This window comes from Alexandromys fortis, unplaced genomic scaffold, assembly GCF_014885135.2.
Source record: "Alexandromys fortis isolate MF-2015 unplaced genomic scaffold, M_Fortis_MF-2015_v1.1 scaffold_5, whole genome shotgun sequence".
Taxonomy (NCBI): Eukaryota; Metazoa; Chordata; class Mammalia; order Rodentia; family Cricetidae; genus Alexandromys; species Alexandromys fortis.
Genome location: NW_026067924.1, coordinates 2,087,417 through 2,113,010, shown reverse-complemented (window position 1 = coordinate 2,113,010; position 25,594 = coordinate 2,087,417). Strand labels below are relative to the sequence as shown.

Genomic DNA, 25,594 nt, shown 5'->3' with positions numbered 1-25,594 from the left:
GGTGGTTGCACATGCCTTTAATCCCAGCACTCGAGAGGCAGGTGGATCTCTGAGTTTGAGGTCAGCCTGGTCTACAAAGAGCTAATTCCAAGACAGGCTCCAAAGCTACAAGAAACCCTGTCTCAAAAAACCAAAATAAATAAATAAATAAATAAATAAAAAGATGAAATGATTCTATAGCCCTTGTCATAGTGGTTGCCTTCCACGTGTAGTTGTACCAAATCAATTGACATCAGCAATTAAAAAAAAAAAATCATTTACAGTTGAGTGGTGCATAGTGTAGGCCCATTCTCTGGGGAATCAATCAGATTGAAGTAACTTGAGTATGGTTATTTCATGTTGTCCAGGCTGGCCATGTTCAGTTAAATTCAAGTAATCCTGCCCCAGCCTCTCAAGTACCTGGGGCTACAGGTGAGTGCCACCATTCGCAGCTTGAATATTGCTTGTGGTGCTAAGGCTCAAATGTGGGTTCCTGCATATCCTAGGCACATCTTAGCTAAACATGCGTGCTTTTTGTTTACTGCACAGTGATTTTGTTGGTCTCGTAAAGGAAAAACAACAAGAAAGAAAAGACGTTATTTTTGTCATTTTGTGGCACTGGTTTGAATCCAGAGCTTTGTGCATGCCAGGCAAGCACTCTACCATGGAGCAGGCTTTTACTGATTTTGATGTCAGGTCTTGCTTTGAATTTGTTTTGTGGCCCAGATAGGACTTGAACTTGCAATTCCCCTGCCCGGTTGTGGAATCAATTAAGATGTCCTTTAGTATGTGACAACAAAACTTGATTCACAGTTAAATATAAAAAAGCTCTGGAGCTAAACATATGTAGGAACTTTAAATGCACAATTGCTAAGTGAAAGATGGGGCGTTCTAGAAACAGAACAGTTAAGAGACATAGATTCTAAAGCCTGGGAGTATGACTTAGTGTAGCTTAGCATGTGTAAAGCCCTGGGTTCCATCCCCAGCATAGGAGGGGGGAGAGAGAAAGAGAGAAGTACCACAGCGATGCAAGATGTTGATAATAGGGAAAGTTGGGGGGGGGTGTAAACCTGAAACTTCCATAAGGAAGTTGAGCAACAACCCCTGCGAAGGACCCATCCCCTGCCGGGGACACTGGCACACATATCTACTGCTGCCATACTTATGACGGCAAGGAAACGAAACCAGCTTAGATAACCACTAACAAATGGAAAATGAAAGTGTGCTGTAGAGACGGAAAATAAGCTATAACCAAAAAAATGAAATTTTCAGGAAAATGGACGGGTTGAGAAAGTATGATATCAACCAAGAGGGGCCACACACAGGCTAAAACTGCGCGTTCTTCCTCCGACGTGACTCCTAGCCTATAATGTGTACATGTATGTACACAAAAGTATAAGGGCTGGTAAAGTCTACAGACTTAGAAAGGAGACCCAGAGAGGGTACTGGCAGGTGATGAGGAAGGGTGGGAGTGGGCAGAGGACACGTGGGACATGACAGGGTGGGAAGAGCAGCTAAGGGATAGGGGAGACGGGAAAAGGAGAGCCACAGAAACACATTGTTCAAAAATGTCCCAACGATGCCAAACATATATGCTGCTTAAAAAAAAAAACATGAAAAATAACCACAACAAAATGGACCACAGAATATAATAAAGTTTAATAATAAAAACACTAGTTAACCTTATATGTAATCAGAGTCCATGTTTCTCAGAAACACCAAGGAATTTTTATTAACTCTGAGACAATAAAACTGTACAAATACACATAACCAGGATAAATTACCATTCCAAGTTTAACATTTTAAACATGTAAATATGAACAGCTATATCTTCTATACAAAAATATATAATTTGATAATATGCCTATGAGCAATGCCCACAAAATGATGTCAATTATATCAGCATCTATTACAAAGCCAGACATACATAAAAATATCAGCAGGCAATAACATTATTCTTTCAAAAGAATATACAGTACTAGTCATGTCCAGCCAAGCGAGTGGCAGGTTTAAAATAGTCCAACTTCAAAATATCTATTAAAAAACAATTTAGTAACAAAACTAAGGACAATGAACTACACGAAACCCTGCCATGGCAATTGAGCATGTTCGCCCTGTGGCTGGAACTTGAAGATCAGAACCTGCAGCAGCCAGGGTTTGCCTGGGGGCCAGCTGGCACACTTTACCTTTGTGTCCGGTAGAAACACAGAATCAAGAGTTGGAGAGTCAGATGAACAAGCATCAGATATGGTTTCCAGAACGTTCTTAATGATGAGACGACGAGAACCCTGGTGTGAGCAATGTAGAACTTACCAGCCACAGAGTCAGGTGGTCGTCTTGAGTTCAGTTTGCTCAAGATCCGGCAACAGGGCTCACGTCAGCCTGGCACACTCTGCTAGTCTCTCGAGGCTGGAGAGAAGCTGGTTTCCCGCTAAGAGTTGCCCCGTCACTCCTCTCTGAGTTCCAAATGTAGAAAACCAAAAGGTAACTACCATCTTCCTGACACTGCCGAGGTGGAGAGAGCCACCGCCAAGTCCACCCAGAGGCTTGCCTCCCACTATGCCAACTGCTCAGGCCGCTAGGTCTCTGCAGTGACCAGAACAACAGCTTAGGCTAACAGGCAGCAAGCAAGAATGAAATTCTCTACCCTTACTTCCCAGAGTCATAGCTATAAAAGCTTATGCACTTGTCTAGTAATTTGTAGATCAAATACTTGATACTTTGGCAAATAGTTTATTCAATACTCTGTAAAATCCCGCACGAAAGTCCTCGGCACGGTGCTGCATCAGCACCATGGGCCACGAGTAAGGAAACTCATTGCATTTCCAGGAAAGGAGGAAAACGGGAGCCGACTTCTGCTCTTTGAGGTACCCACAGTGGTGTGTTTCTTGGGCTCAGTAGAAATAGACTGTAGACATCTCCCAGGGTCAGGGGCTGGACAGTCCTCTGCGGAGTGATGTTTCAGGGTGTCCACCCCTCCTACCGGTGGCCTCCGTACTTAGCCACCCAGTCTGTCCTCCCGTGCACCGAGGGGACTGGCTGTGTGCGGTTCATGATATTGACTTTTTTTGCTGTGGGATTGTAAGTTCGTCCTGAAAACGGGCCTCGGCTAGGTTTTGTGTTCCAGGCATATTCTGAAAGAAATCAGAATTTCATTTATTTGATTATCAAATTCAAAATAAAGCAATTCATCTTTGCTTTGTAGGAAAGTGTGGATTTATCTTTGAAAGCCGTGGAGCAAATGTGAAGGTTTGCATTTAGTTTTCTTTTTTCTTTCTTTTTCCTCTCTCTGTCTCTGTCTCTGTCTCTCTCTCTCTCTGGAGGCAAGTTCTTACTATGTAGCTCAGACTGATCTGGAACACTCACTACGTAGCCCAGGCTGGCCTCAGTCAGGATCAGTTCATCCTTACTCTCCCAGCACTGATGTAGGGTATTTATTACATGGATATTTACTGGAATTTTTCATGGCATAAGAGCTAGCATTTCTGATTCGTTACTCAGATGTTGCCACTCTTAGCTAAACAGGAGACATCCGTGGTTCCTTAGTCAGTGAGCAGCAGCACTTGGTGTGGTGATTAATCTCACATCCTAAATAACATTCTAACATGGTATTACAACTAAAGACATACTTGGAACTGTGTGGAACTCAGGCTTCATGGAAGCTGTACATATAAAGTTCTGTGAAAATGTGCTATCTAGAATTTTGATTTCTCTTAATTTTTTCAGATACTACTATATAGCTTGGGCTGACCTGGAACTCACAATGTAGATCAGGCTGACCTAGAGCTCCCAGAGCTCTGCCGGCCTCTGCCTCCTGAGTCCTAGATCAAAGGTGTGTGCTAGCACATCTGGCTCCACTGTTTCCTTTCCTTTTCTTCTTCTTCTTCTTCTTCTTTCTTCTTCTTCTTTCTTTCTTCTTCTTCTTCTTCTTCTTCTTCTTCTTCTTCTTCTTCTTCTTCTTCTTCTTCTTCTTCTTCTTCTTCTTTTAAAATTATTATCTATTTATTATGTATACAGTATTCTGGCTGCATGTTTTGCCTGAACACCAGAAAAGGGCACTAGATCTCATAGTAGATGGCTGTGAGCCACCATGTGGTTGCTGGGGATTGAACTCAGGACCTCTGGAAGAGCATTCAATGCTCTTTACCTCTGAGCCATCTCTCCAGCCTCTCCTTTTCTTTTCTTTTTTTCCCTTCCCTCCCTCCCATTCTTTTTCTCCTTTTTTATAGTACTAGGAACTGAAATCAGGCATTAGACACATAGAGAGACAAGAGCTTTGCCAGTGAACCAGAACCCAAATCCACAAACTTCATTGTTTTTTTAATGGGTAAAACCATGTGTGATCACACAAACCCTTAAAGAGCAGCCTTTAAAAAAGATCTGTTTTGTTTTGTGTGTATGAATTTTTTGCCTGTGTATATGTACCATGTGTGTTGAATGCCCAAAGAGGTCAGAAGAAGGCGTCAGAATCCGTGGAAGCTGAGCTACAGGTGGTTGTGAACGGCCACGTGGGTGTTGGGAATTGAACCTGGATTATCTTCAGGAGCAACAAGTGCTCTTGGCCACGGGGCATCTCTCCAGCTCCAATCAGTAATTTTTAGAGGAGCCCTAATCTTTAATCACAAGGTTTATCTTATTCATCTAATTGACAGTGTGGTGATTTGTGAGAGAGGTTGGTCCATTGTTAGTGGGTTATTATCCATGATTTGAGAGATTTAAAATTTGTTAAACACTTGATATCTGAACGAGCTGGAATTGCTTGAGAATCTCCAGTGACCAAGGCACAAGTCCTTGGGAACTACAGTATCCAGGAGCTAGTATCCAGGGAACTACTATGTCCTCTTCGGTTCCTCCTCATTCCATGCCGAGCCAGGCTTCCCGGGCCGTCTACATGAGGAGAGTGCCAGTCTTTGCGCTGGGCTTTATCTATCTTTTCCCACCCTGCAGCTGCTGCAGCTGCTGACGCTGGAGCATCAGTGCTGAGATGCACCCGCTCACTCCACCCCTTCCACACAGCTGTGATGCCTTTGCTGGCCTGGTGTCCCAGCCTTTCTTACACATCACTGTGATGTTAAGAGTGGAGGAGGGAACCACGTGGGCCTGTGGTCAACAGGTGTTGGCCTCCATCTTCATGAGCAAGGCCCTGGGCCAGATTGGCATCCTGACCGCTATAGAATAGTGTTTGGGTTGGAGGGGGGCATGCTGTCAGTGGACTGGCGGGCAACTTCATACTGCTCTTACTGGACTCAGTGAATCAGCTGCCTAACGTAAGCCAGGGCTGTATGTATCTAGAAGGGCCAATGAAGGCACTGCGTTTTCCAGGAAGCTATAACTGTTGGAATATGGTAGTGAGCTCACACAGGTGGCCTCAGGTCCAAATGGAGCCATGAGTATGGAGCCTGTGAACGGATAGCAGAGAGGAGGCTCAGAGAGGCTGAGGAAACACAAGAATGGTGTAAGACTCTGGAGTCTCCTGGAAATCGACCCACAGGCCTTCCCAGAAACAGTTGTGGGGTGGGAGGAGGGGATGGGGGGTGGGAGCTGGGGAGTTGGGGGGTGGATGGGGGGAGGGGACTTATCATGTAGCGACCTGCTTGTTGTACAGGAAACCCAGTGACACAGCCTTTGTAGCACTGGCCACCTATGCTTGGGTGGCCTTCTCAATGGTCCAGATACCGGGGTCACCCCCAGTAAACTCCCCAAGCTCAACTCAGATGGAATCATTTCCTGGATCTGTGGCTGCCCTCTCTGTCTGGGTACGAATAGACTCCTCAGGACAGTCACCCAGCCCCCGGGTTTCTGTGGGTGGCTGTATTCACAGGCCACGCCCCCTGGTCTTGTTCGTCAAGGCAGGGAATGAGGAAATATTAGGGCTTTGAAAAGAGAGGTTAAATGGGAAGATATGAAGACATTAGCTTCATTTTTTTTTTCCTTGCGAAACTTGAGGGTAAGGAAAGAGAGCGAGAGGGCGTCTATTGAGAGGAGGGAATAGTCGAGTAAATACGGTAACGACCTGGTTGTGTTTCTGGTGGGGCACTGGAAGGCAGTGTTTTCCTAATGGGTTGCATGCACCACTTGGGAGCGGGCAATGTTTACTTCTTTTTTTTTGCCTCTCCTTCTATCACCACCTGGAGGGAAAGCTGATAAGCAGAGTAAAGGAAGAGGTGAGAGCAATTTCCTTAAAAAGGGAAAGCAGGAATATGCATGGTGATCTCACAGATTCGACACAGAAGAGCCTTTTATTTTATTTTTTTTTTAATAAAAGATCCGCTCTAGGTTTCTAAAAGTGAGCACCCAGATAGCAAAGTTCTTCTAAACATCACGTTTTGCTGTTTGTATCAAAAAAGGATGTTTAGTCGTGGTGAATGACTCACTGTAAGACTAGCCTAAAACTCTCGGGGCTTCCTAAAATGCATCGCTGGGTATAATGTGCTCGCGACATGGGTGTGTGTTGTTTAGAAGGCATTGGAATGACCATGTTTTACGGCCTGCTACAGCAAATGAGTACCGTGAAAGCAGCCCACGGGGGACAGGTGGGAGCAACCAGTCGCCCCTGCCTTCTCCCTTCCCAGCTGCCTCGGCTGCTTGTCTAAACAGTCACCTCAGCGCAAGGTCCTGCTGGGACAGTGGGAGGAGCATTTTGAACTTATAAATAACAAGGAACCCTAAACCAAACCTGGGGTCATCTGCCTTACTGTTTATTTTAGATGCTTCTCAGAGGATATCTATTTTAAATGAAAATGATTTAGAGAATGTTATGTACCATCAAATCTGGAGGGCTCCGAGCCAACACTTGCCATCTCTCTCCTCTGTTTTACTATGCAGCCCAGGCAGGCCTAGGGCTTCTGACCCTCCTGCCTCAGCCTCCCACGCACTGGAATTTGAGGCAGATACTACTCTGCCTGGCTTGTTACCCTCCATTTCCGGAGCACACCTCTGCATGTGGCTTTCACAAGCCGACCCCAATTAACCACAACCTCAGAGGCGGAGGGACCAACTGTCCTGTCATCTGACATTGCTTCTTTTAGCAAAAACCAAGGGGGAGAAACTGCATCCTGAATCCTGCCTCTTAAACAGAGCGGCTGAGCACCAGGCAGAAAGTGCTGAAGACTCCCCACACCTCGCTAGGGTAAAAGCGGTAAAAGCGGCTCTTGGGAGGGAGCAGCTCCGTGTTTGTCTTCCCTGGCTCAACTGTGGCCTCAGGTGACATTGCTAGACGCTGCTGGCTTCCTCATCCACGAAGGAGAGTCTCCATCACAAGGAAAGCGTGAGGGCAGGGCAGACGGTGACCACACCATCCACTCTAGAAAGCTCTTGAAATCACTATGTGTACAAACTACATTTTTGTCAGTCTGTCACTGAGCCTGCTGTGTCCTCCCATCCCATAGCCATATCCCCAGGGCAGGGCTGGGCTCTTCAGGCTCCTCAGCCTCCCTAGCTGTTCTTTCCTGCCCCCTCCTCTTTCACTCTCTCCCCTTACAGGGCTCTGTGCCTTCCTTTCTCAATGCTGATGCTCCTTGGTTCTGGGGCCAAGCTCTGGGCAGAAACCATGGTGGGAGGGGAACCATTGAGAAGTGTTAATACCGTGAGACTAATTTAACTGTCCTCACTCAAGAAAACAGACCTCATAACCTTAGAAGGGCAAGCCTTTTCCAGTAGGAAATCTGTATGAGGAGATAGCTCTTACCTGAAGCCGTCGCACCAAGAGGTGCCAAGTGGATCCTCTGGCCAGCTGACCCCACTTCTTTCTTGAGAAAGGAAGGCAAGTATCCTGTCTGGTTGTAAGTGGTGTAGCTTCCAAGGGTTCCTGCCAATGCATCAGGGGGTTCGGGTCAGAAGGAGGCTTTTAAGGTGCTGCAGAGCGACTCAGACTACTATTCTACCCTTCTTAATGCGAACTGCTGTTTTATGAGCTACCGTGTTCTAGGCACCATGCTATCCCATCCCGGAAACCCTCGCTCAGTCCCAGAACAGCTCAGAAGCACTGTTTTGATGCCCTGTGGTTCTGATAGTGAATGGCTTGCCTGGGCTCGCAGTGAGCTAGGATCTGAACCCTGAACACACTAGGCTTTTTGATGACACCAGTTCTTAGGATGTGTGTGCACACATGCGTGTGTGTGTGTGTGTGTGTGTGCGCGCGCGCGCGTGCATGTGTGCGTGCCTGCGTGTGTGTGTGTGTGTGTGTTGAAGATATTTATAGGCTTCTAGGCTCTGAATATGTAGGAAAGCTCTTTCATAGAAGCTACGGGTGCTACAGGCAATAAATGGTCGCCATTCAGTCTCACCATCAACATTGTTAGCGAGATCAGTCTGAAGGTGGCGCCGGATGGGCTGATGAAGGATCTAAAGGCACAGCCCAGCCATGAGGTCACTGGTATTGGAGAGATTAGGTTGGAAGCTGGAGAAGAGAACCGGGTGGGTTTACAGTGTGGACGGTGGGGGGAGGGAGGCGGGGGATAGAGTCTCTGTGTTTGTAGCCTAGGTGACCGGATGGCACGCATTAGGGGGCAATGTGGGAGGAGAATCGGGTTTGGGGGAAGGAGGTGTAGAGGAGAATATTCGGGTCAGGATGAGGGAGTTGCTCTGGAGATGAGTGGCGTCCAGAGGCTGCGCCATCCCGTGACTGGTGCATCTGTATAATTTTTTTAACACTAATGCATTTAAGCAAGTACAGTGGCCAACACTGGCCAGCCTTCTCATCCCCAGTGCTCACTGAATCTGTGTCCTGTTACTTCAAAAGGTGGGTCTGAGACTAGTAGAGGATGACCTTGAACTTCTGATCCTCCCCCTACTACTCCCTCCCCTGAGTGCTGGGATTACAGGTGTGTGCCACCCCGCCTGGTTTATGCGGTGCTGGGACTTGAGCCTGTAGTGCCATGTATGTTAGACAAGCTGAACTCCATCCCCCAAAGCCTCAAAAGACTTGGGAAGAAGTTCAAAGCCATGCTCACATCCGGTAGCCACTTCGGAGCGTGGTGAGCCTGCTCACCTCCTCTTCACCATGGCAAACGCAGTAACTAGTGGATGTCCCAAGCACTAGGCGTGAGTGAGAGCTAAGGAAATGGCACTTCTTCCATCTTATAGGTGGAGAAAAGGGCTTTAATAACTAACTGAGAATAAAGATAATGGGAAACAAGGAAAATGGGAACAAAACAGACACTAGAAGCCACCATGCACTAGGTAGCTATCCACTGCCGTATTGCTGCCAAAAGACTTTACGAAGAATGACCGGACCTGGCAATCAATTCTTAAATTATCTTGGCTTATTACGTGAGGTGTTTGCTTGCTGCAGTTTTATGTATGAGCGACTGGAAAGGTTTTCAGGCTGGGAGCTAGACGCTGGTATTTGCTGTAGAAACAACTAATGTCAATCAATACCCCGCCCCCTGAAATCCACCATTGCCATTAACACTGGTTTTCTTTACAATGGTTGTGCGTGTGTAAGAAAGGAACACCAGGATTTTTTTTTCTAAATCCTAGAAATATTGATCACAAAACAAGAAACTATTCTTTACTTTCAACAGAGTGATTTTTGTGATTCCTAGACATGGCCATAACTAATTTATGGCATAATTAGGAAGGCGAGCACAGAGAATCTGAAAAGCAAGAAGGCGCTCTGGGCGGCTCGAGAAAGCTGCTCTTCCCCCTCAGCCCTGACCTGACCCTGAAGCAGGTCCCCCTGGCCTTCTGTGAGAGGCTTGGGCCTGCGGCTGAGAAGAGAGGCAGTGACTCAAAGCCGTCTGTTGGTTTACAGTGCCCAGAAATTACCTTGCCGGTCCTCTAGCTTCTCAGCGGACTTTTCAGAGCATGACAGGTGTTCAATCGGTTTAATAATGCTTTCTTCTAAAAGACGGTGGGTGAGAGAGAGCCGCAAGGGGAGTGTTAAAGGAGAGCAGAGGGAAAATTGTTAGATGGTTAGTGGGGAGACCCAGAAAGCGCTCTACAATGAGAAACGTCCCCGTGCGCCGTCACAACTTCCCTGCAGTGCTGACTGTGAATTAAAACGCTCGGAACTTTGGCACCGTCATCTGAACCGATCTGTATAACTCACAGCCTCTGGAAATACTACTTTGAAATCGCTGAGATGAAATAAATGGATTACAGAGGTGTAGTCTGGTGCTCCAGCCTTGTTAAATGGGCAAGCGGAACTGGTAGTAGAACTTGACAGAAGTCTGTAAACTACAGCTACCTCCAAACACAAAACCCAAACCACACTTACGCCGAGGATTCTACACCGTGAATGACTGACTAGAACTTCTAGATTGTGGAGAGTTAGAATTTCACAACCCAGAGCCAAGGGTCTTAGTCTCTTTGTAGTTCATTTAAAAGCCATTTATTGCCCACCCCCAGTGTCGGACCTAACATCCTTTAAACTTAACGAAACCCATAAAACATATTCTTACCAGATCACGAGTGTCTAGCAACCCAAAAACTAAGATGTCAACAACAGCATGTGAAACCTATAGCAGAGTTCCATCCTCTTCAACTGTTACCACATGCACAAAAATACACACACACACACACACACACACACACACACACACACTTGCCATCCCACCAGTGTATTGGGCAAATGCCTTGAATTGTGAATTTCTTCTGAAATTGATGAAGTCTCATGTAACTACTCTTAGATTGGAATGTGTTACCCAGGCAACCTGAATTTGCTTCCCAGCCATGTGGTCACGAATAAACTACCTCTTGTTGCATTTGAAGTGAGAGCTGGGTTTCATGCGAGCACGTCCAGGGTGGTGATGTGACGTCAGTGTGCTTACTAGACTGTTCATGTACTGTGACCACCACCATCAAACTCTCCTGACATGTCGTGGCAGTTTGAATGTAACTGGCCCCCACAGCCTCATAAGGAGTGACACTATTAGGAGGTGTGGTTTTGTTGGAGGGTGTGTGGTCTCAGAGGAAGTGTGTCACTGTGGGGGGTGGGCTTTGAGGTCTCTGATGCTCAAGCTACTCCCAGTGCCACAGTCTACTTCCTGATGCCTGTATAATCAAGATGTCACTAGTACCATGTCTGCCTGCACACTGCCATCCTCCCCACCATGATGATAAATGCACTGAACTTCTGAAGAAGAAGAAGAAGAAATGTTTTTGCTTGGTTGCCCCAGTCATGGTGTCTCTTCACAGCAGTAGAAACCCTAACTAGGACACCAGCACTATTCACATTTTAAAGAACTTAAAACTTCCCACTTTTCTGTTGATAACTAAAATTTTCACCACCATCATGGACCTTATAAAACAAATTTTATCTCTCTTTTAAATGGAATCTAAATGTCACCTGAATAAAAGTCTGCCGGCTCTGACACACAAGCACACGAGCTGACACCCTTTCACGGGCTAAAGTCTCATCTCCATCCCTTACTCCTAAATCATACCTTAGCTTCCAGATTCTATTCAAATAGAACTTTAGACTTAAAGGTATAAACTCGTCATTCAAAAATTGTATATGCTAGAAAAAAAATGTAGCTTTCTGTAACCATAGTAAATACGCTTTCCTATATTGTTAAATTATAATGATTCATTGCATATAACTAATAAAAAGATAACATTATAACATTATAAATTTTGATGCCTAAGCGTGGAAGGTAACTGTTGCTAGGAACACAGTTTAATGAGGCCCATTCTCTCAAGTTGTTTGTGTTCCAGCAAGTGAATGTTTGTTAGAGGGGCAGGTGAGGCCTCAGCCATAGCTCTGTTCTCTTGTCTTGATTTTCACTTTTGCAGAGAGAAGCCTGGGAAAAACCTGTAGATGTGAACACTTTGCAGAGGTTCATTTTCTTACTATTCTCTGCACTCCAGCTTAATGGGCCATAATGGCAGAGCGATTTGTGACAATGGTTTTTAATTAATTGTCAGCAGACAGTTCAATTAAAATTCTTTTAATTTTCTAAGGGCTAAAGACTGAAACCCTCTTGACTATTAGGGGGGAGGTGACGCACTCTGTGTAGCCCTGGATGGCCTCAAACTCTGGATCTTCCCAGCAGCCACACACCTTCCACAAGGATTAGCTCCCCATTCAAGAGGGTTTCCTCGTTTTTCAACGTATCCAACTGTCCCTTTGACTGGCACCTTGGACAATGTTAATTCGACTTGGCCAGTGAGAAGTCTTTTCCGTTTGTGAGGAGGGAGAACTAAAGGGCATCTGCTAAGAAGGCACGGCCACCTAGGAAAGCACCCTGGAAGGACACTGGATGAGGGAGGGAGGGGCTGACGAACCGAAGATGGCCTGTGCTCAAGAATGATTCGGGTGATTTTGTGTACCTCCTGCGCCCCTAGGGTCTCACAGCTGGTCACTGGACAGCAACACCTGTGGTCTGTTTACAAACAGGCATCCGACACTGACAGGTGGCATGCATCTCTTACCTGCATTATTCCTCTTGAAGGCAAGTTCCGCCCCCATGGATCCCAACGACTTAGGAAATAGTTGACTATTCCAAGCCTGTGCGTTAATATCCTTGCCCCCGGCTACCAAAGACACGTTCTTGGGATTCACACCTAAAGAAAAAACAACGAAGCAGTCATGTTCAAAGTTAGAGTGTGACTGCGAATCCAAAGGAAGATGAATGCTGAGACACAGCCTAGACATCTTGGGGACCCGAGTCTACACATAAACGTAGGTTAGCTGAAGCACAGCCAAGGTTCGCTCCTTTCAGTGAACCCTATCATGATCCTGAGCCCTCACACAAGCCTGGAATACCGACAGCACACGCTTCACCACCTGAAGTATAAATAGCAATGAGCACTTTACCCTCCCATGAAATACCCCGTGGAAAGATAAGGAGGAACATTTTCCTGCAAAACCACCACGGTTCCATGTCCTTCACTTGCTTCAGATGCATACTTGGGCCAGATCCCTGATGAACAGTTGGCGGAGCAGGAAAGAAAGGCATGACCTGGGACACAGGGAAACCCAGGTTCTCACTACAGGCCATAGCAAATGCCTGCAGCTCACCACCACCTGGGGCTGAGAAGGATAAGGTACTGAAGATGCACTTGGGAGGAGGATGTTTTTTTCTGTTTTGTTTTGTTTTGTTTTGAGACAGGGTTTCTCTGCATAGTCCTGGCTGTCCTGGAACTCGCTTTGTAGACCGGACTGGCCTCGAACTCACAGAAATCTGCCTGTATGCCTCCCAAGTGCTGGGATTAAAGGTGTGTGCCGCCACCAACCAGGTGAGCAGGTTGGCTTTTACTATGTTCTTTGGAAGTCTGAAATGTCAGTTCTGTCTTGGGCTTTGGGCTAGTGGTCAAAGGGAGTCTTTGTAACTTCGGTGTAGGAGGTCTGAGCGCGTCCTGAGTTTGCTTGCATTAGCTTGATTATTGCTCAGCTGAACTGGGATGCTGACCGCTTTACACGGTCTATGCCTGTGGGTTTCAGCCTGGTGATGTCACGAGTTGATGTTGATGTCGTCACTAATGGAGTTAGCACAGTCCCCTGGTATGTGAGCTTCCCCACTCACACGCTGGCTTCCTTAGGAAGACTTCATGTGTATGAGACATAAATAGTGATTCTTTTGAAACCAGAGCTATGGAACTTGAAGAGCCCATTATGGCTTCTCTGAGGAAGCACTAGTTGAGTAAATAGCTTCTCTGTCTTACAAGATTAATCCCTGTGGATCCAGCTTCTGGTGAACACTTACAAATGGAGCTATAATTGATAGTTATCTGCAAACTATTGCATGTATTGCAGTACATGAAAGGGGAGGGGAACATTTGAGGAAAAGGACAGGGCTGGCAGGAAGGAACAGTAGCAAGGAAAGGTGAGGAAGAAGCAAGTCTGAGCAAAGCCAGCCTTAGACACGTATGACCATGTCATAATTGTATATTTTATACAAACTAAAAGAAATTAAGATTAAAAAGGAAGGCGCACTATGATATAATTTCTTGTATTAAAATGTTTACTCAGCCAGGCATGGTGGCCCATGCCTTTAATCCCAGCACTCAGGAGGCAAAGGCAGACAGATCTCTATGACTTTGAGGCTAGCTTGGCCTACAAAGAGAGTTCTAGGATAGCTAGAATTGTTACACAGAGAACCCCCCCTCAAAAAAATTACTTCAAAGGAGGTGTGGTCCTGGGGAGGTGGCTGGGCAGGTACTCTCAGTACAAATGTGAGGACCTGAATTGGGTCCCCAGCACCAAGGTAAAGGCCTGCAGCAGTGGCTTACCAGCTAAAATTTTGGCATCTTACTCTGGCGGTGGCTCCGTGGAGTCTCCCTGACTCTGCCCACCCTTCTTTCTCCCAGCATTCAGTCCAGCTTTCCCTGCCTACCTAAGTTCTGCCTTGCTATAGGTCCAAAGCAGTTCTTTATTCATTAATGGTAATTACATCACACAGAGGGGACTCCCACATCAAGGTGACTCTTTTAATTCATTGGATAGTAGAGCCAAACTTCTTAGAAAAATATGGTCCCAAGAAGGCTGATAACAGAAGTAACTGACTCTTCTTTTAAAAAAGCAATTTTGGGCCAGTAAGATGGCCCAGTGGGTAAAGGTGCTTGTCGAGTAAGCTGGGAGAGCTGAAGCTGATCTAGGTGGAAGGAGGGAACCTACGCATGCGCACACTCTAAAAAAAAATCACACTAATAGTGCGGAAAGCTATTTTAAGCTAAACCACAATCACAACCAGGTTTGGTGCCATGCTCCTGAGTGAGGCTTCCAGGTCAGCCAAGGATCTAACCGGGGAGAGAGCTAAGAGATGCGCAGTCCGGAGGCAGCAAGGACAGAGTGATGGAGAGGGAGCAGGTTCTGTGGCCTGTGTTAAAAGGTATCAAGGGGGGCAACACAGGAAAGTCGAAGGGCACAGAATTAACAGGCTCCGCGGGAGGATGGCGCGTGAACAGTGGGAGAGAGAAGGTTCTGCGGGACAGGATTTCAAAAGTGCTATGGATGAGTCTTTCTGATGTCCAGCCATGGAGACACTGGCTCCTGCACCGGGTCTTAGTTTCAGGGTGAGATCAGAGGACATCACTGAGAGACAAAGCGTTAGCGTTCCCCCCCCCCCCCCCCCATACTTTTGCCTTTCAGTAAGGGAGGACCTAAGGCTTACAGAGTGAGAGATCACCAGAGGGCGCTAAATTTCAGTCATTGAAATGCCAAGTGTGTGTGTGTGTGTGTGTGTGTGTGTGTGTGTGTGTGTGTGTGTGTGTATTTCTTTTCTGTTCATTTTTCATTTTGGTTGTTTGAGACAGGGTTTTCCTGTGTAGCCCTGGCTGTCCTGGAACTCACCCTGTAGGCCAGGCACCCACCTGTCTCTGCCCCCAAATGCTGGGGTTAAAGGCATGTGACACCACCACCCCACTTTTTCCAATGGGGAGCATTCCCCGGGAGTCTGTTCTGGAATGCCCATTGCCTCCGTGCCTTTACTGTTGGCCTGGGACACTCATGGTTCCAGCACCAAGCTTTACAAAGCTGCTAGCACTGAGGATTCCAGTGCTGTGCTGCTCTCCAAGGCAACAAACCCCAGCGCTTGCACTTCGTCCCGGCTCCTCTCACTTTCTGAAGGACTTCAGCCCCCATTCATCCCCTCCTCTTCTCCCCCATCATCAGTTTCTACATTTGCAAGGGATCACATCCTCCTACACACGCAAACCTACTCTTTCGTTGTGTTTAGGATCTTCACCCAGGCTCAGCTACCAGCAAGACCCATGGCTCACCCTCACATCCACATCACGCCCGCTTCTCCCTCTGCTGCCTCTGCTGCAGACACAGGCAATAGCATTCTGACAAGTCTCTCCATCTGTTTGGGCCTCTAGCCTGTTCTTCCTAGCGGCTGGGAGAAGCTTGTAAGCACACACAACACATCGTTTGGGAAACAATACTTTTTTAAAATTTATGTTTCGTAAAAACTTGCGATGAGGGTGCCCAATTGCTTTAATAAAATTGAGCACGTACTAAATAAATGGACGGCTTTGGTTGGAGAGGCTTTGGGGAAGCAGACGTATCATTTGGTGTTCTGTGTTTTTTCTCTCCTTCTCTCTTTTTTCTTGATGGTGCTGGGGGCTGGGTATAGAAGCTGGGCCTGGGCATAGTAGGCGAGTGTGCTGCCACTGCCCAGCTCCCAGCTGTGTATTCCTTGAACAGACTTAACTTCCATTGGTCACAGAGACAGGAAGCTCATGGCAGTAGGCACAGCTGTCAGAGAGTCCTGGGACTCTGCTTTCTCCTTCCCTGGCCCCTCTTTTCAGAGATACCAGGACCCTTTACCCTATCAAGACTCTGATGAACATTAACCCTTTGTGTTGTTTTGGACCAGGGTATCAGACAGCTCAGGCTGGCCTGGGATCCCTAATACTCCTGCTCCTGCCTTCTGAGTGCTGGGATTGAGTGGTAAATATTAAGTAGTCAATTTTCTCCACTTACCTGGGAGGTATCTTGATTGTTTCAAATAGTACTGCTTAGCAGTTGAAGCGGTTGACAAGTTTGTATCGGACTTCAGGGAAACAGCCGGGTGTAAACTCCTATTTTCCCCCTTGGAGTGGGTGGAGCCTGGGGGTCCCGACTCTGGGAGCCTTGAAAGTCAACACAACACAGCAGTCACAGCGTGAAAACCAGCAGACCTCCCCACCTCCTTCAGTGACTCGAATGAGATGATGCCAAACCACGAGGCCTTTTGCTGTCAGGACTGCTAAGTGATAATTCCCTCCATATCTCTGTCAGCACAGGGGTCATAGCTGACGTTGGACGAGATGTGGCAGAGCCTCTATAGCAGTTTGTGGGTCTGTAATCCAGTTTGCCTCTTCTGGAATTGCTGCAGTCGTGGATTAATAAGGTTGAAGACCACATGGCAGCCATGGCCATCTCTGCCTCCTACCAAAGTTGTTTCTATCTAGGAAGGTTGTTTAAGGCAGGACACTGGCCACCTCTTCTGGGGGAGCTCTAGACACAGGCAGCATTGTTTTATTGGAGGTGGACCACCATTTCTGGCTTCTTTCCCTCTTATTCCACTATAGTTTAACTACTTATGGAAGGTCTACTCATGCTTTGTCCTCCCCCCCCCCACCTCTCCCAGGGGATTAAACTCAGGCTCTAGTACCTAGAAGGCAAACACTCTACACTGAGTTACACCCAGTCCCTCTCTCACTTAGAGACAGGATTGCCCAGGTTGGCCTTGAACTTGTGGTCCTTACCCTCTGGAGTAGCTGGAACTACAGTGTGTACTATATGGAGGCTGGCTCTGTGTGTGTGTGTGTGTGTGTGTGTGTGTGTGTGTGTGTGTGTGTTGTTATTTTAAGATGTGGCTTTTTGACCTTGAAGTTCTGATCCCTGACACCCTTGTCCCACTTCCAAGTGTTGGAATTAGAGGTATGTGTCATCATGCCTGTTTTTGTTTGGTTTCATTGTTGTTATTGTTTTGGCCTCTTTTATGGGATGGTTCTTTGTTGTTTTGTTTCTTTTTTTGAGACCAATCTATAGTTATATAGATTATATAGTTATATAATCCAGGCTGGTCTCGAACTTTTGTATCTTTCTTCCTCAGGTTCCAGCGTAGCTGGGACTACAGGTGTCAGCAAAATGTCTTCCTCTAGGTTTTCTCCTTAGAAGAAGGATGTATACGGAGCTCCAGCCGAGCCTCTGGAGTGGCCTATGCCGGGCTTCTCACTTCTGCCTTTTCTAGCACCTCAGAATTCCATCCGAGGACCGCACAAAACCTATGGTGGCAGAGTAGAGTAACTTGACCTAGTGGGACTGAATGGAGTTCTTCCCAAGTTCCAGTGCTGTAGGGAAGAAAACGTGTGAGTCTAGACTGGGAACCAGAGGAATCTATGCATGTGCACCCTTGACAGCCTCTGTGTGTCTTCAGAGGGATGACCACCCGTGTCTGCACTATGCAATACCAACATTCCTCACTTGTGACATGGCTGTCCCTTTTACTGCTTCTGTTCCAGGCAGAAAAGAAAATGAAAGTACGTTCCCAAGATGTTCACCACAATTTAGCCCACCCTGATCAGAGCTGAATAATGCCCGGATGACGACCTAAGCCCTGAAGACAAGGACCCACTGGACACTGAACTTGCAGGAAAAGGTCAGAAAATGAGTTTCAAATGTTTGAACAGGAAGCAATCTAATAATTAACCCTAAACATCATCAGAGGAAACCATTAACTATGCATGTGATTCTCTGCATTCTGTACACAGAAATGTGACCTTTAGGTGGGGATAAAGGCGGTCACAAGTCACTAGAGTGAGCTGGGTGTGACTGGTTTGTACCTGTGGTCTGTGGTCTGAGCTATTCCGGGAGATAGGGTGGGAGGAGTACTCCAGTCTGTAAGTCTGAGACCTGCCTGGGCAACATAGCTAGACACTGTCTCAAATAAATAAATAAATAAATAAGGAAGAAAGGAAAGAAGGAAGAAAGAAAGAAAAAGAAAAAGAGAAAACCCACAAAAAAAAAACAATATAAAGGCCAAAAACCAACTTTGCCCTACACACACATGTACACACAGCACTAATTCATGACTGTGAAAGTCAAGATCCTCACCTTTCTGGAGGTATCAATAAAGATTTCCGGGGTTTGTAGAGGAAAGTATTCATCTTTGTCACTGCATTAATGGGTGAAATAAAGTTGATGCGTGATAAAAATACATTTCTCTGGGGAATGTGCAATTTTACCTAAATGAAGTCTCTTTCTTCTTTTCCTTGAAGGCGCTCATGCTCGGCTTTTTGGAATGGGAGGCTCCGAAGTCGTAGTCCTCAAAGTCGTCACAGCTGTCTCCAGACTTGAAGACCGTCTGGCCCCAGCGTCTCCGAGCTCCTTTATGGCCCAGTGTGCTGACTGACTTCTGTGGTAAAAAAGGATGAGCCACCAAAGTCCTAAATTATCTAAGATTTGCACAAGCAATTGGACATCAAGTGTCTCAATTCTCAGCCACCCTTCCCTTTACAGTTACATGTCCCTTAAGGACAGGACATGTCCTGAGAAATGCATCCACGGGTAACTGTCATTGTGCGGACATCATAGAATGTACTTACAGAAACCTAGGTGCTCTGCTCCGCCACGCAGCTCTTAATTCACAGGCAACAAATGTGTTCCAAATGTATTATACTGAGTACTGCTGGGAACTGTGGGGGATGGTTACTACTCGTGTGTCTAGGCATACGTAAACATAGACAAGGTACTGCGAAGAGGCTGGGGATATAGGTTAGCGGTAGAGCACATCTGTAGCACACACAAGGGCCCAGATCCAACCCAGCTACCTGGTAACCGCCCCCCCCCCCCCACATACACAAATAGATAGAAGCAGCTAACTACATCCATTCAGGAGCAGAAAGAGAATAAACCGTGCACACCTACACCTACAAGCTCAGCTTGCTTCCTCCTTTTCAATACAGTACAGGACCCCAAACCAAGGAACAGTGCCACCTAGTCTCAGGCTGGCTCTTCCTGCCTCAATGAATATAATGACAATAATTCCCCACAGACATACGTGCAGGCCAACCTGATCTAGGCAGTCTCTCAATTGAGACTCTCGGCCCAGTTGATTGTATAATACTGACAATTAAAACTAGCCACCACCCTGTACTAGAGGTCTGAGGTTCTGGGGTGACCCTTCATAGACAGAATAATCTAGAAAACCGGGATGTAGTTGTGAGCCTTCCTGCCCTTCTCATTAAGTGGAAGTAGCCTTATGGAGCACCCTGAGGTTGTCATGTCCCTGTGTCTTTCAGCAATGACTTTTAAAGCTAGGGCCTCTGAGATGGCTGGGGTGGGCTGGGATGTAAGTCACTTGCTGAAAAGCCTGACAACCCAAGTTTCATTCCGGGGACTGCAGGAAGGAAAGAGAACAGATGCCTGTGGGTTGCCCTGGGAACTCCACAAGCGCCCCTCCCCAAGAAATAAATAAATAAATACGTGTATTAAAATCTTAAAAATTAAGTCTAATTATCTTTGAATAGCATTCTATTAATGGAGATAAGGAACGAGGAAGAAGTTGCAGCTTAGGACAGACAGTAAGCTGCTCTCCTAGAGACTGATAGAGTGACACGTGACCTGTCAACTGAAAAACACAAAAGCAGCTCAAAATAAGGAGTGGAGTGTGGAAGGAAGGCTGGCTGAGCCACGGCATGAGGATGCTGGAAGAATGGCCCACAAGTGCGCAGAGCTGGTGACATCTGGATGGGCAACGGCAGGAACTGGTCCCTGCCAACCTCTGCACCGTCATTTACTCAGCCAGGAGGAACACTTTCCAAACCAATCAGAATGAAAAGATCCACGGAGTCCACACAGCTGGGTCTGGACCATCCTCAGCTGGACTGCCTGTTAGTGTGAAGCTGAATGCTGACCCCTGCCGAGCCACGTCAGTAAGTACAGAGTGACCCTGCACGTTTGGGAAGACTAGAAGGGGGCAGATATAAGTAAGGCTTTTAAAAAAGGAAGAGAAATTTTGCAATCCTTGTCAATGCTTTGTCATAGGATGAGGGTAAAAATTCTAGGAAGCTGGTGGGTCATATAAGCCGCCATTTCTTAGAGAGCAGTGACTCCTTCAGATGTGGTAGGAAGTACACGCGAGCACCGGTCAAACTGGTGTCACGAGTTGTCACACTCCCCTCAACAATGAAGCAAATAGAGGCCAGTGAATGTGGATCATTATGTAGTTTAATAATTTAACGAGCGATCAGCAGATTGATGCCAGCCTAGAAGGTTCTCTCGCTGCTGTCCGAGAGCATCCTGCTTTTCTGTTCATCATGTGGATACAGGACAAGATACAGACAACTAAGTAAATCCACAGACGTCAGGACTGTTAAACCCCGGATCCAAAATAAGGATTGCCAGAATAAGATGGTTTGGGGGTAACTGGGCTTTTAAACTCTTTCAGCCCTAGAGATGGACTATGCAAGACGAAGTGCAGAACATGCGATCTGCTGAAACATCTAGTAACAAAACAGACTCAGAGATTTTCATGGGAGGAACATTCCATCACAGTTCTGGGTACGTTAGCTATATAAAGATGAAGGGTTAGTTGTTAGGTGCTATAACTTGGTGAATATGCCCAGGGGCTGAACACAGTGTACAGTTCTTAGACACTGCTCGATTAAATACAAACTTTTCTTTCCTCTCAGTGTGCACCAGCATCTGGTGACGTTCTGAAGGGGGAAGAGGAAACGCAACCCTCAGTGACCGGAATGGCCCTTCAGTTTTGGGAGGTTGGAAGCCATTTTTCCTGCTTTACCCTCCCTGGTATGTCTGTCTGTCTCTTGTTCAGGAAGCTCCATTCTCAGTGGCCAGCAGAATGAGGAAGGGGGTTGGAAGCCTGTCAGAACAAAAGTCAGAGGGACTTGGGGATGTTTCACCCAGAGGGCAGATGATACAGGGCTGTTTTCAAATTTCTGCAGGGCTGCCTTTCCGGAAGAATGATATCTTCTATTATACAGCACAGAGAACCACATTCTCCCTTCTGTTACAGGCCATGGAGTCTCCTATTCTAGCCACAGAGAACCACAGTCTCTAATATTCAGAGCTGGATGGAGACTCTTCTGGACCCTGGAGGCTCTTCATTTATTCAGTAAATATTAAAATTTTTCCCATAGTAGGCACTTTCTAGACTCTGATAAGCAAATTGGACATATTTCTGATGTCACAGAGCTTGCACTCCAGTAGAAGGGAAAATGCTCTACAACAATACTAGAAACATGAATTAGTGCCTCCTTAGGATGGGTTTGGTATTAGTGTGAGATGGGAGGGCTCATATTAAGATGGTGAGAGCTGGGGATGGACCAGGAATTAGATACAATATTTGAAAAGATCTGTGCAGGAAGCAGTCCAAGACTAATAGTCAGCCCTGAAAACATAAACATACAGGTACAGACTGCATAGGTTGTATTTATATATTTCTGAATATGCACACACACATATACACACACCAATAATGAAAAAGAGGCTATGATTTTAAAATAGAATAAGAAGGGTACATGCGAGGGTTTGGAGGGAGGGAAGTAAAGGAGAAAATTATGTAATCATAGCATAACCTCAAAGATTAAAAATAAATAAAAATAATGTTCTTTAAACCTTCTAGTCTGCTTGTGTTCATTATCAGTAAAACACAGTATGAAATTCTTTGGAAAATGTTCAATATTTAGGATCAGTGCTCTAGAGTGTCCAATTCCTTCTATGAATTCTTAAAAGAAGCTTGCAGCATACAAATGTCACTCCTTTATCCTGGACATTTCTCCTCATCATCTTAAAATATTACCTATCTCTTGCTGAATCTCAACCAAGGAAATCAGGGACTTGGACTTGGGACAAACTCCATAATTCTCCATAGTTAGAATTGCATCAATAATTTAATGTGTGGTTTCTGGCCACTTCCTACCCAAACTGCACCAGGCCATGCCAGCTAAGAGATCCTTCCTGGCTACTCACCATGGGCATGGTTTTGATGATACTTGGAAACATCGTTTGTGGTGGTTTCTGGTGACCCTGCTGCTTTGGAGGTGGCTGGATCACTGTGTTTTGTGGTAGTTGAATAGGCTGCAGTGGTTGGTGGCCCTGCTTTGGTTGGGGCTGCCCGGCAGGCTGATCAAGTATGTTTGGCAAAGGCTTAGGATCCCGTTCAGAGAAAGATGGCTTTGGTTCCAGTGGCTGCAGCTGCTTGTTTAAAGTCTGTTTTGCATCCTGATGGTGTGCGGAAGGGCCCAGTACCTGACCGACTTGAAAATATGGGTGTTTCAATGCCTGGAAAAGCAAGAAAATACCATGATCACATCACAGCGATGTTTAGCTAATCAGAATATTTCCAAGTTTAAATTGTGTGCATTCTTAAGGCAGGGCAGAGCGTCATTATTAACAATGATTTTCTTGGTCAAGGTTCTGGGTATTGAACCCATGGCCTTATACGCTAACCATGAACTCTGTATTAAGGAGAGCCAAGCAAGTAGGATCTCTGTAGGAAACACACGGCTGGACAATGCCGAGAACATTGACAACAGAGGACAAACTTCCCTGGAGAAAGTCCGCCTCCTGCAACTGAAGCACACAGCTAAAACACAGGTGCACGTTCTTCGGGTTTTGTCCTGTCTTTTAAAATAAACTATCGGCAAGGTGAACATGTTGAAAGTTTTCTCTAGCCCAGTTATAAATGACTCCACGTGGGTGCTAGGGGTTGACCTCAGGACATCAGTAAGTACCCGGATCTGCTGACCCATCTTGTCGGCCCCTCTTCCACTGCTTTTGTAGCCACATTTTTCTCATCGTGGTATCAAGTATTTATACACACCTCCTGTGGGTTTTTAAGTAGTCATGCGCAGTCTCTTGTGATCTCTTCCTATGTCAGGACTGTTGCTATGGTGATTGCGTCACAGGGCCTTTTACGATCTCACTGCTCTCTTATTCCCTGCCTGTGTTCAGATTTGCCTGGGTTAATCTTTCTCTTTCATTTTTGTTATTTAGTGATTCATTTATTTTTACTTTATGTGTACTGATGTTTTGCTTGCATGTATGACTGTGTTGGATCTCCTAGAACTGGAGTTACGGACAGTTGTGAGCTGCCACGTGGGTGCTGGGAATTGAACCTTGGTCCTCTGAAAGAGTAGCCAATGCTCTTCACCACTGAGCCATCTCTACAGCTTCCTCTCTCTCTCTCTCTCTCTTTCTCTCTCTCTCTCTCTCTCTCTCTCTCTCTCTCTCTCTCTCTCTCTCTGTTTTCATATCTAGTTTTTAGAAAACACATAAGTTAATTCTTTTTAAAAGTGTGGGGGGGCAATTTGTACATGGAATTTATACTAAATTTAAAGAATATAATAAAATTCAACATCTTGTTTTGGGTAGTTGTTAAGCCTCTGGCAAATAAAGGGATGGTATTTTAAAGGCCCTGAGATTTGCGACACACAGTGCCACAATGCTGCTGTCTTGTGGAAGTCAGGGGTTAAACCCCCATTACTGTAGTCCGATTTCTTGATGTACACCGAAAACAAGAATCCCGCTCCTCAACCAAAGAGTTCCCTGAGCAGGCATCTGCCCACCTCACAGATCACACCACACGGGATTATCGTCAGTGGTCAGTGGTGGCCCCCTTCTGGCTCGTTGGGACCATGACACCATCACGCAGTGGCTGCGCTTGCAATGTGCTCCAAACCCGCCCACCCCTCCTGCTTTGCTGCACACCGTGGTCATCTAGGGCTTCAGTGCTTATTCATCTTGGTAAAACACGGGTTGAGAATCGATGCCTTTGTAAAATTGCAAAACTTCACAAATTAAGAGGTTGGAGGGATGGCTCAGTAGTTAATTAAGAACACTTGCTGCTCTCCCGAAAGCCCTGGTTTTGGTTCCCAGCCCATGCTGTGGAGTAGATAATTACTTTAATGATGTAAAGATGTGCTACTTTTGTTTACGCTACATTTGCTTCATTATGTAAATGATATGGGAGTCTTCTGTTTTGTGTTGATTTCATTGGTTAAATAAAGAAACTGCCTTGGCTCTTTGATAGGGACAAAAATTAGGTAGGCGGAAAAAACAGAACAGAATGCTGGGAGAAAGAAGCCGAGTCAGGCAGTCGCCATGATTCTCCTACTCCAGACAGACACAGGTCTTTCCTGGTAAGCCAGCTCGTGATGCTACACAAAATATTAGATATGGGTTAGCTCAATATGTAAGAGTTAGCCAATAAGAGATTATAACTAATGGGCCAGACAATGTTCAAAAAAATACAGTGTCCGTGTAATTATTTCAGGGCATAAGTAGCCAGGTGGCTGGGAGCCGGGCAGAACACAGCCCGCTCCTATTACAACATGTAAAGATGTGTTACTGTTTTTACCTTCCCTGCCTAAGACACCTGATTAAAAAGGTGTCTAATAAAAAGCTGAATTTCCAATGGCAGTAGAGGGATAGGTGGATTTGGAGGGCAGAGAGAATAAGTAGGAGGAGGAATCTGGGGGGGGGGGGGGGAGAGAGAGACAGTTGCCAGCCAGATAGACAGAAGCAGGAACAGTAGAGCATACAGCACAAGAGAGAGGTAGAAAATCCCGAGGCAAAATGTAGATCAAGAGAAACAGGTTAATATAAATTATAAGAGCTAGCAGGACAAGTATAAGATAAGGCCAAGCATTCATAACCAATAGTAAGTCTCCGTGTCACGATTTGGGCGCTGGTTGGTGGTCCAAGAAAAAGCCTGCTCCTAGTCCCTACATAAGTGGCTCACAACCCTCTACAGCTCCAGTTTCAGGGGATCCGATGCCCTCTTCTGGCCTCTGTAGGCTCCTATACACATGTAGTACACTCCATATACTGAGGCACACACACATACACATAAAATAGATAATTTTTAATAATCCTCACGACTGTAAAAAGCTGTCCCTGGGAGGACTGCCTCACCTGGCTTGCGGTTGGTCGTTTCTTTGGATCCCAGCTCAACATTTCTGTCATGAGCTGGATAGCCTCGCTGCTGGCATTGGGGATGAGAGTTTTGAGGTTTATAGGAATGCACTGGGGAAAGCGGAAATTCATGGAGGATGCAAGTTGGTACCCTTCTGGCCAATCACTCTGTTTAAGGATATACACAAAGAGAAAATGGATTTTTGTAATTAATATAAAAACACAGGAGTGACAAAGAAACCATTCATGTGGGGAAAACTTCACTGCTGAGTGAGATAAACAAATGTACAAATAAAATACCAG

General features: G+C 46.0%; 1 protein-coding gene and 1 long non-coding RNA gene across 7 annotated transcripts in view; one reads left to right on the top strand and one right to left on the bottom strand.

Moving 5' to 3' along the window:
* Positions 1 to 1,582: 1,582 nt before the first annotated feature.
* Positions 1,583 to 25,594, bottom strand: part of Mak (male germ cell associated kinase) — a 48,636-nt gene continuing 24,624 nt past the window's right edge. For 2 of the 3 annotated variants that reach the window (XM_050142536.1, XM_050142537.1), the window contains exons 8-15: positions 25,292 to 25,459; positions 22,346 to 22,657; positions 18,598 to 18,767; positions 16,349 to 16,497; positions 12,355 to 12,486; positions 9,748 to 9,822; positions 7,667 to 7,786; positions 1,583 to 3,113 (exon numbers count right to left, since the gene is read on the bottom strand). In XM_050142536.1, the coding sequence (XP_049998493.1) occupies positions 2,959 to 3,113; positions 7,667 to 7,786; positions 9,748 to 9,822; positions 12,355 to 12,486; positions 16,349 to 16,497; positions 18,598 to 18,767; positions 22,346 to 22,657; positions 25,292 to 25,459 (1,281 nt within the window). In that variant the 3' untranslated portion in view covers positions 1,583 to 2,958. The remainder of the gene's footprint in view (positions 3,114 to 7,666; positions 7,787 to 9,747; positions 9,823 to 12,354; positions 12,487 to 16,348; positions 16,498 to 18,597; positions 18,768 to 22,345; positions 22,658 to 25,291; positions 25,460 to 25,594) is intronic. The other variant, XM_050142538.1, reaches the window with a different exon arrangement.
* On the top strand, positions 16,449 to 22,163 carry LOC126501711 (uncharacterized). 4 transcript variants are annotated; one of them, XR_007591785.1, is made up of 4 exons: positions 16,449 to 18,011; positions 18,631 to 20,286; positions 20,802 to 20,914; positions 21,046 to 22,163. It is a non-coding gene; the product is annotated as an uncharacterized lncRNA (long non-coding RNA). The 4 variants fall into 4 exon arrangements; XR_007591786.1 differs by having other exon boundaries at positions 20,802 to 21,163; positions 21,319 to 22,163; XR_007591784.1 differs by lacking the exon at positions 20,802 to 20,914.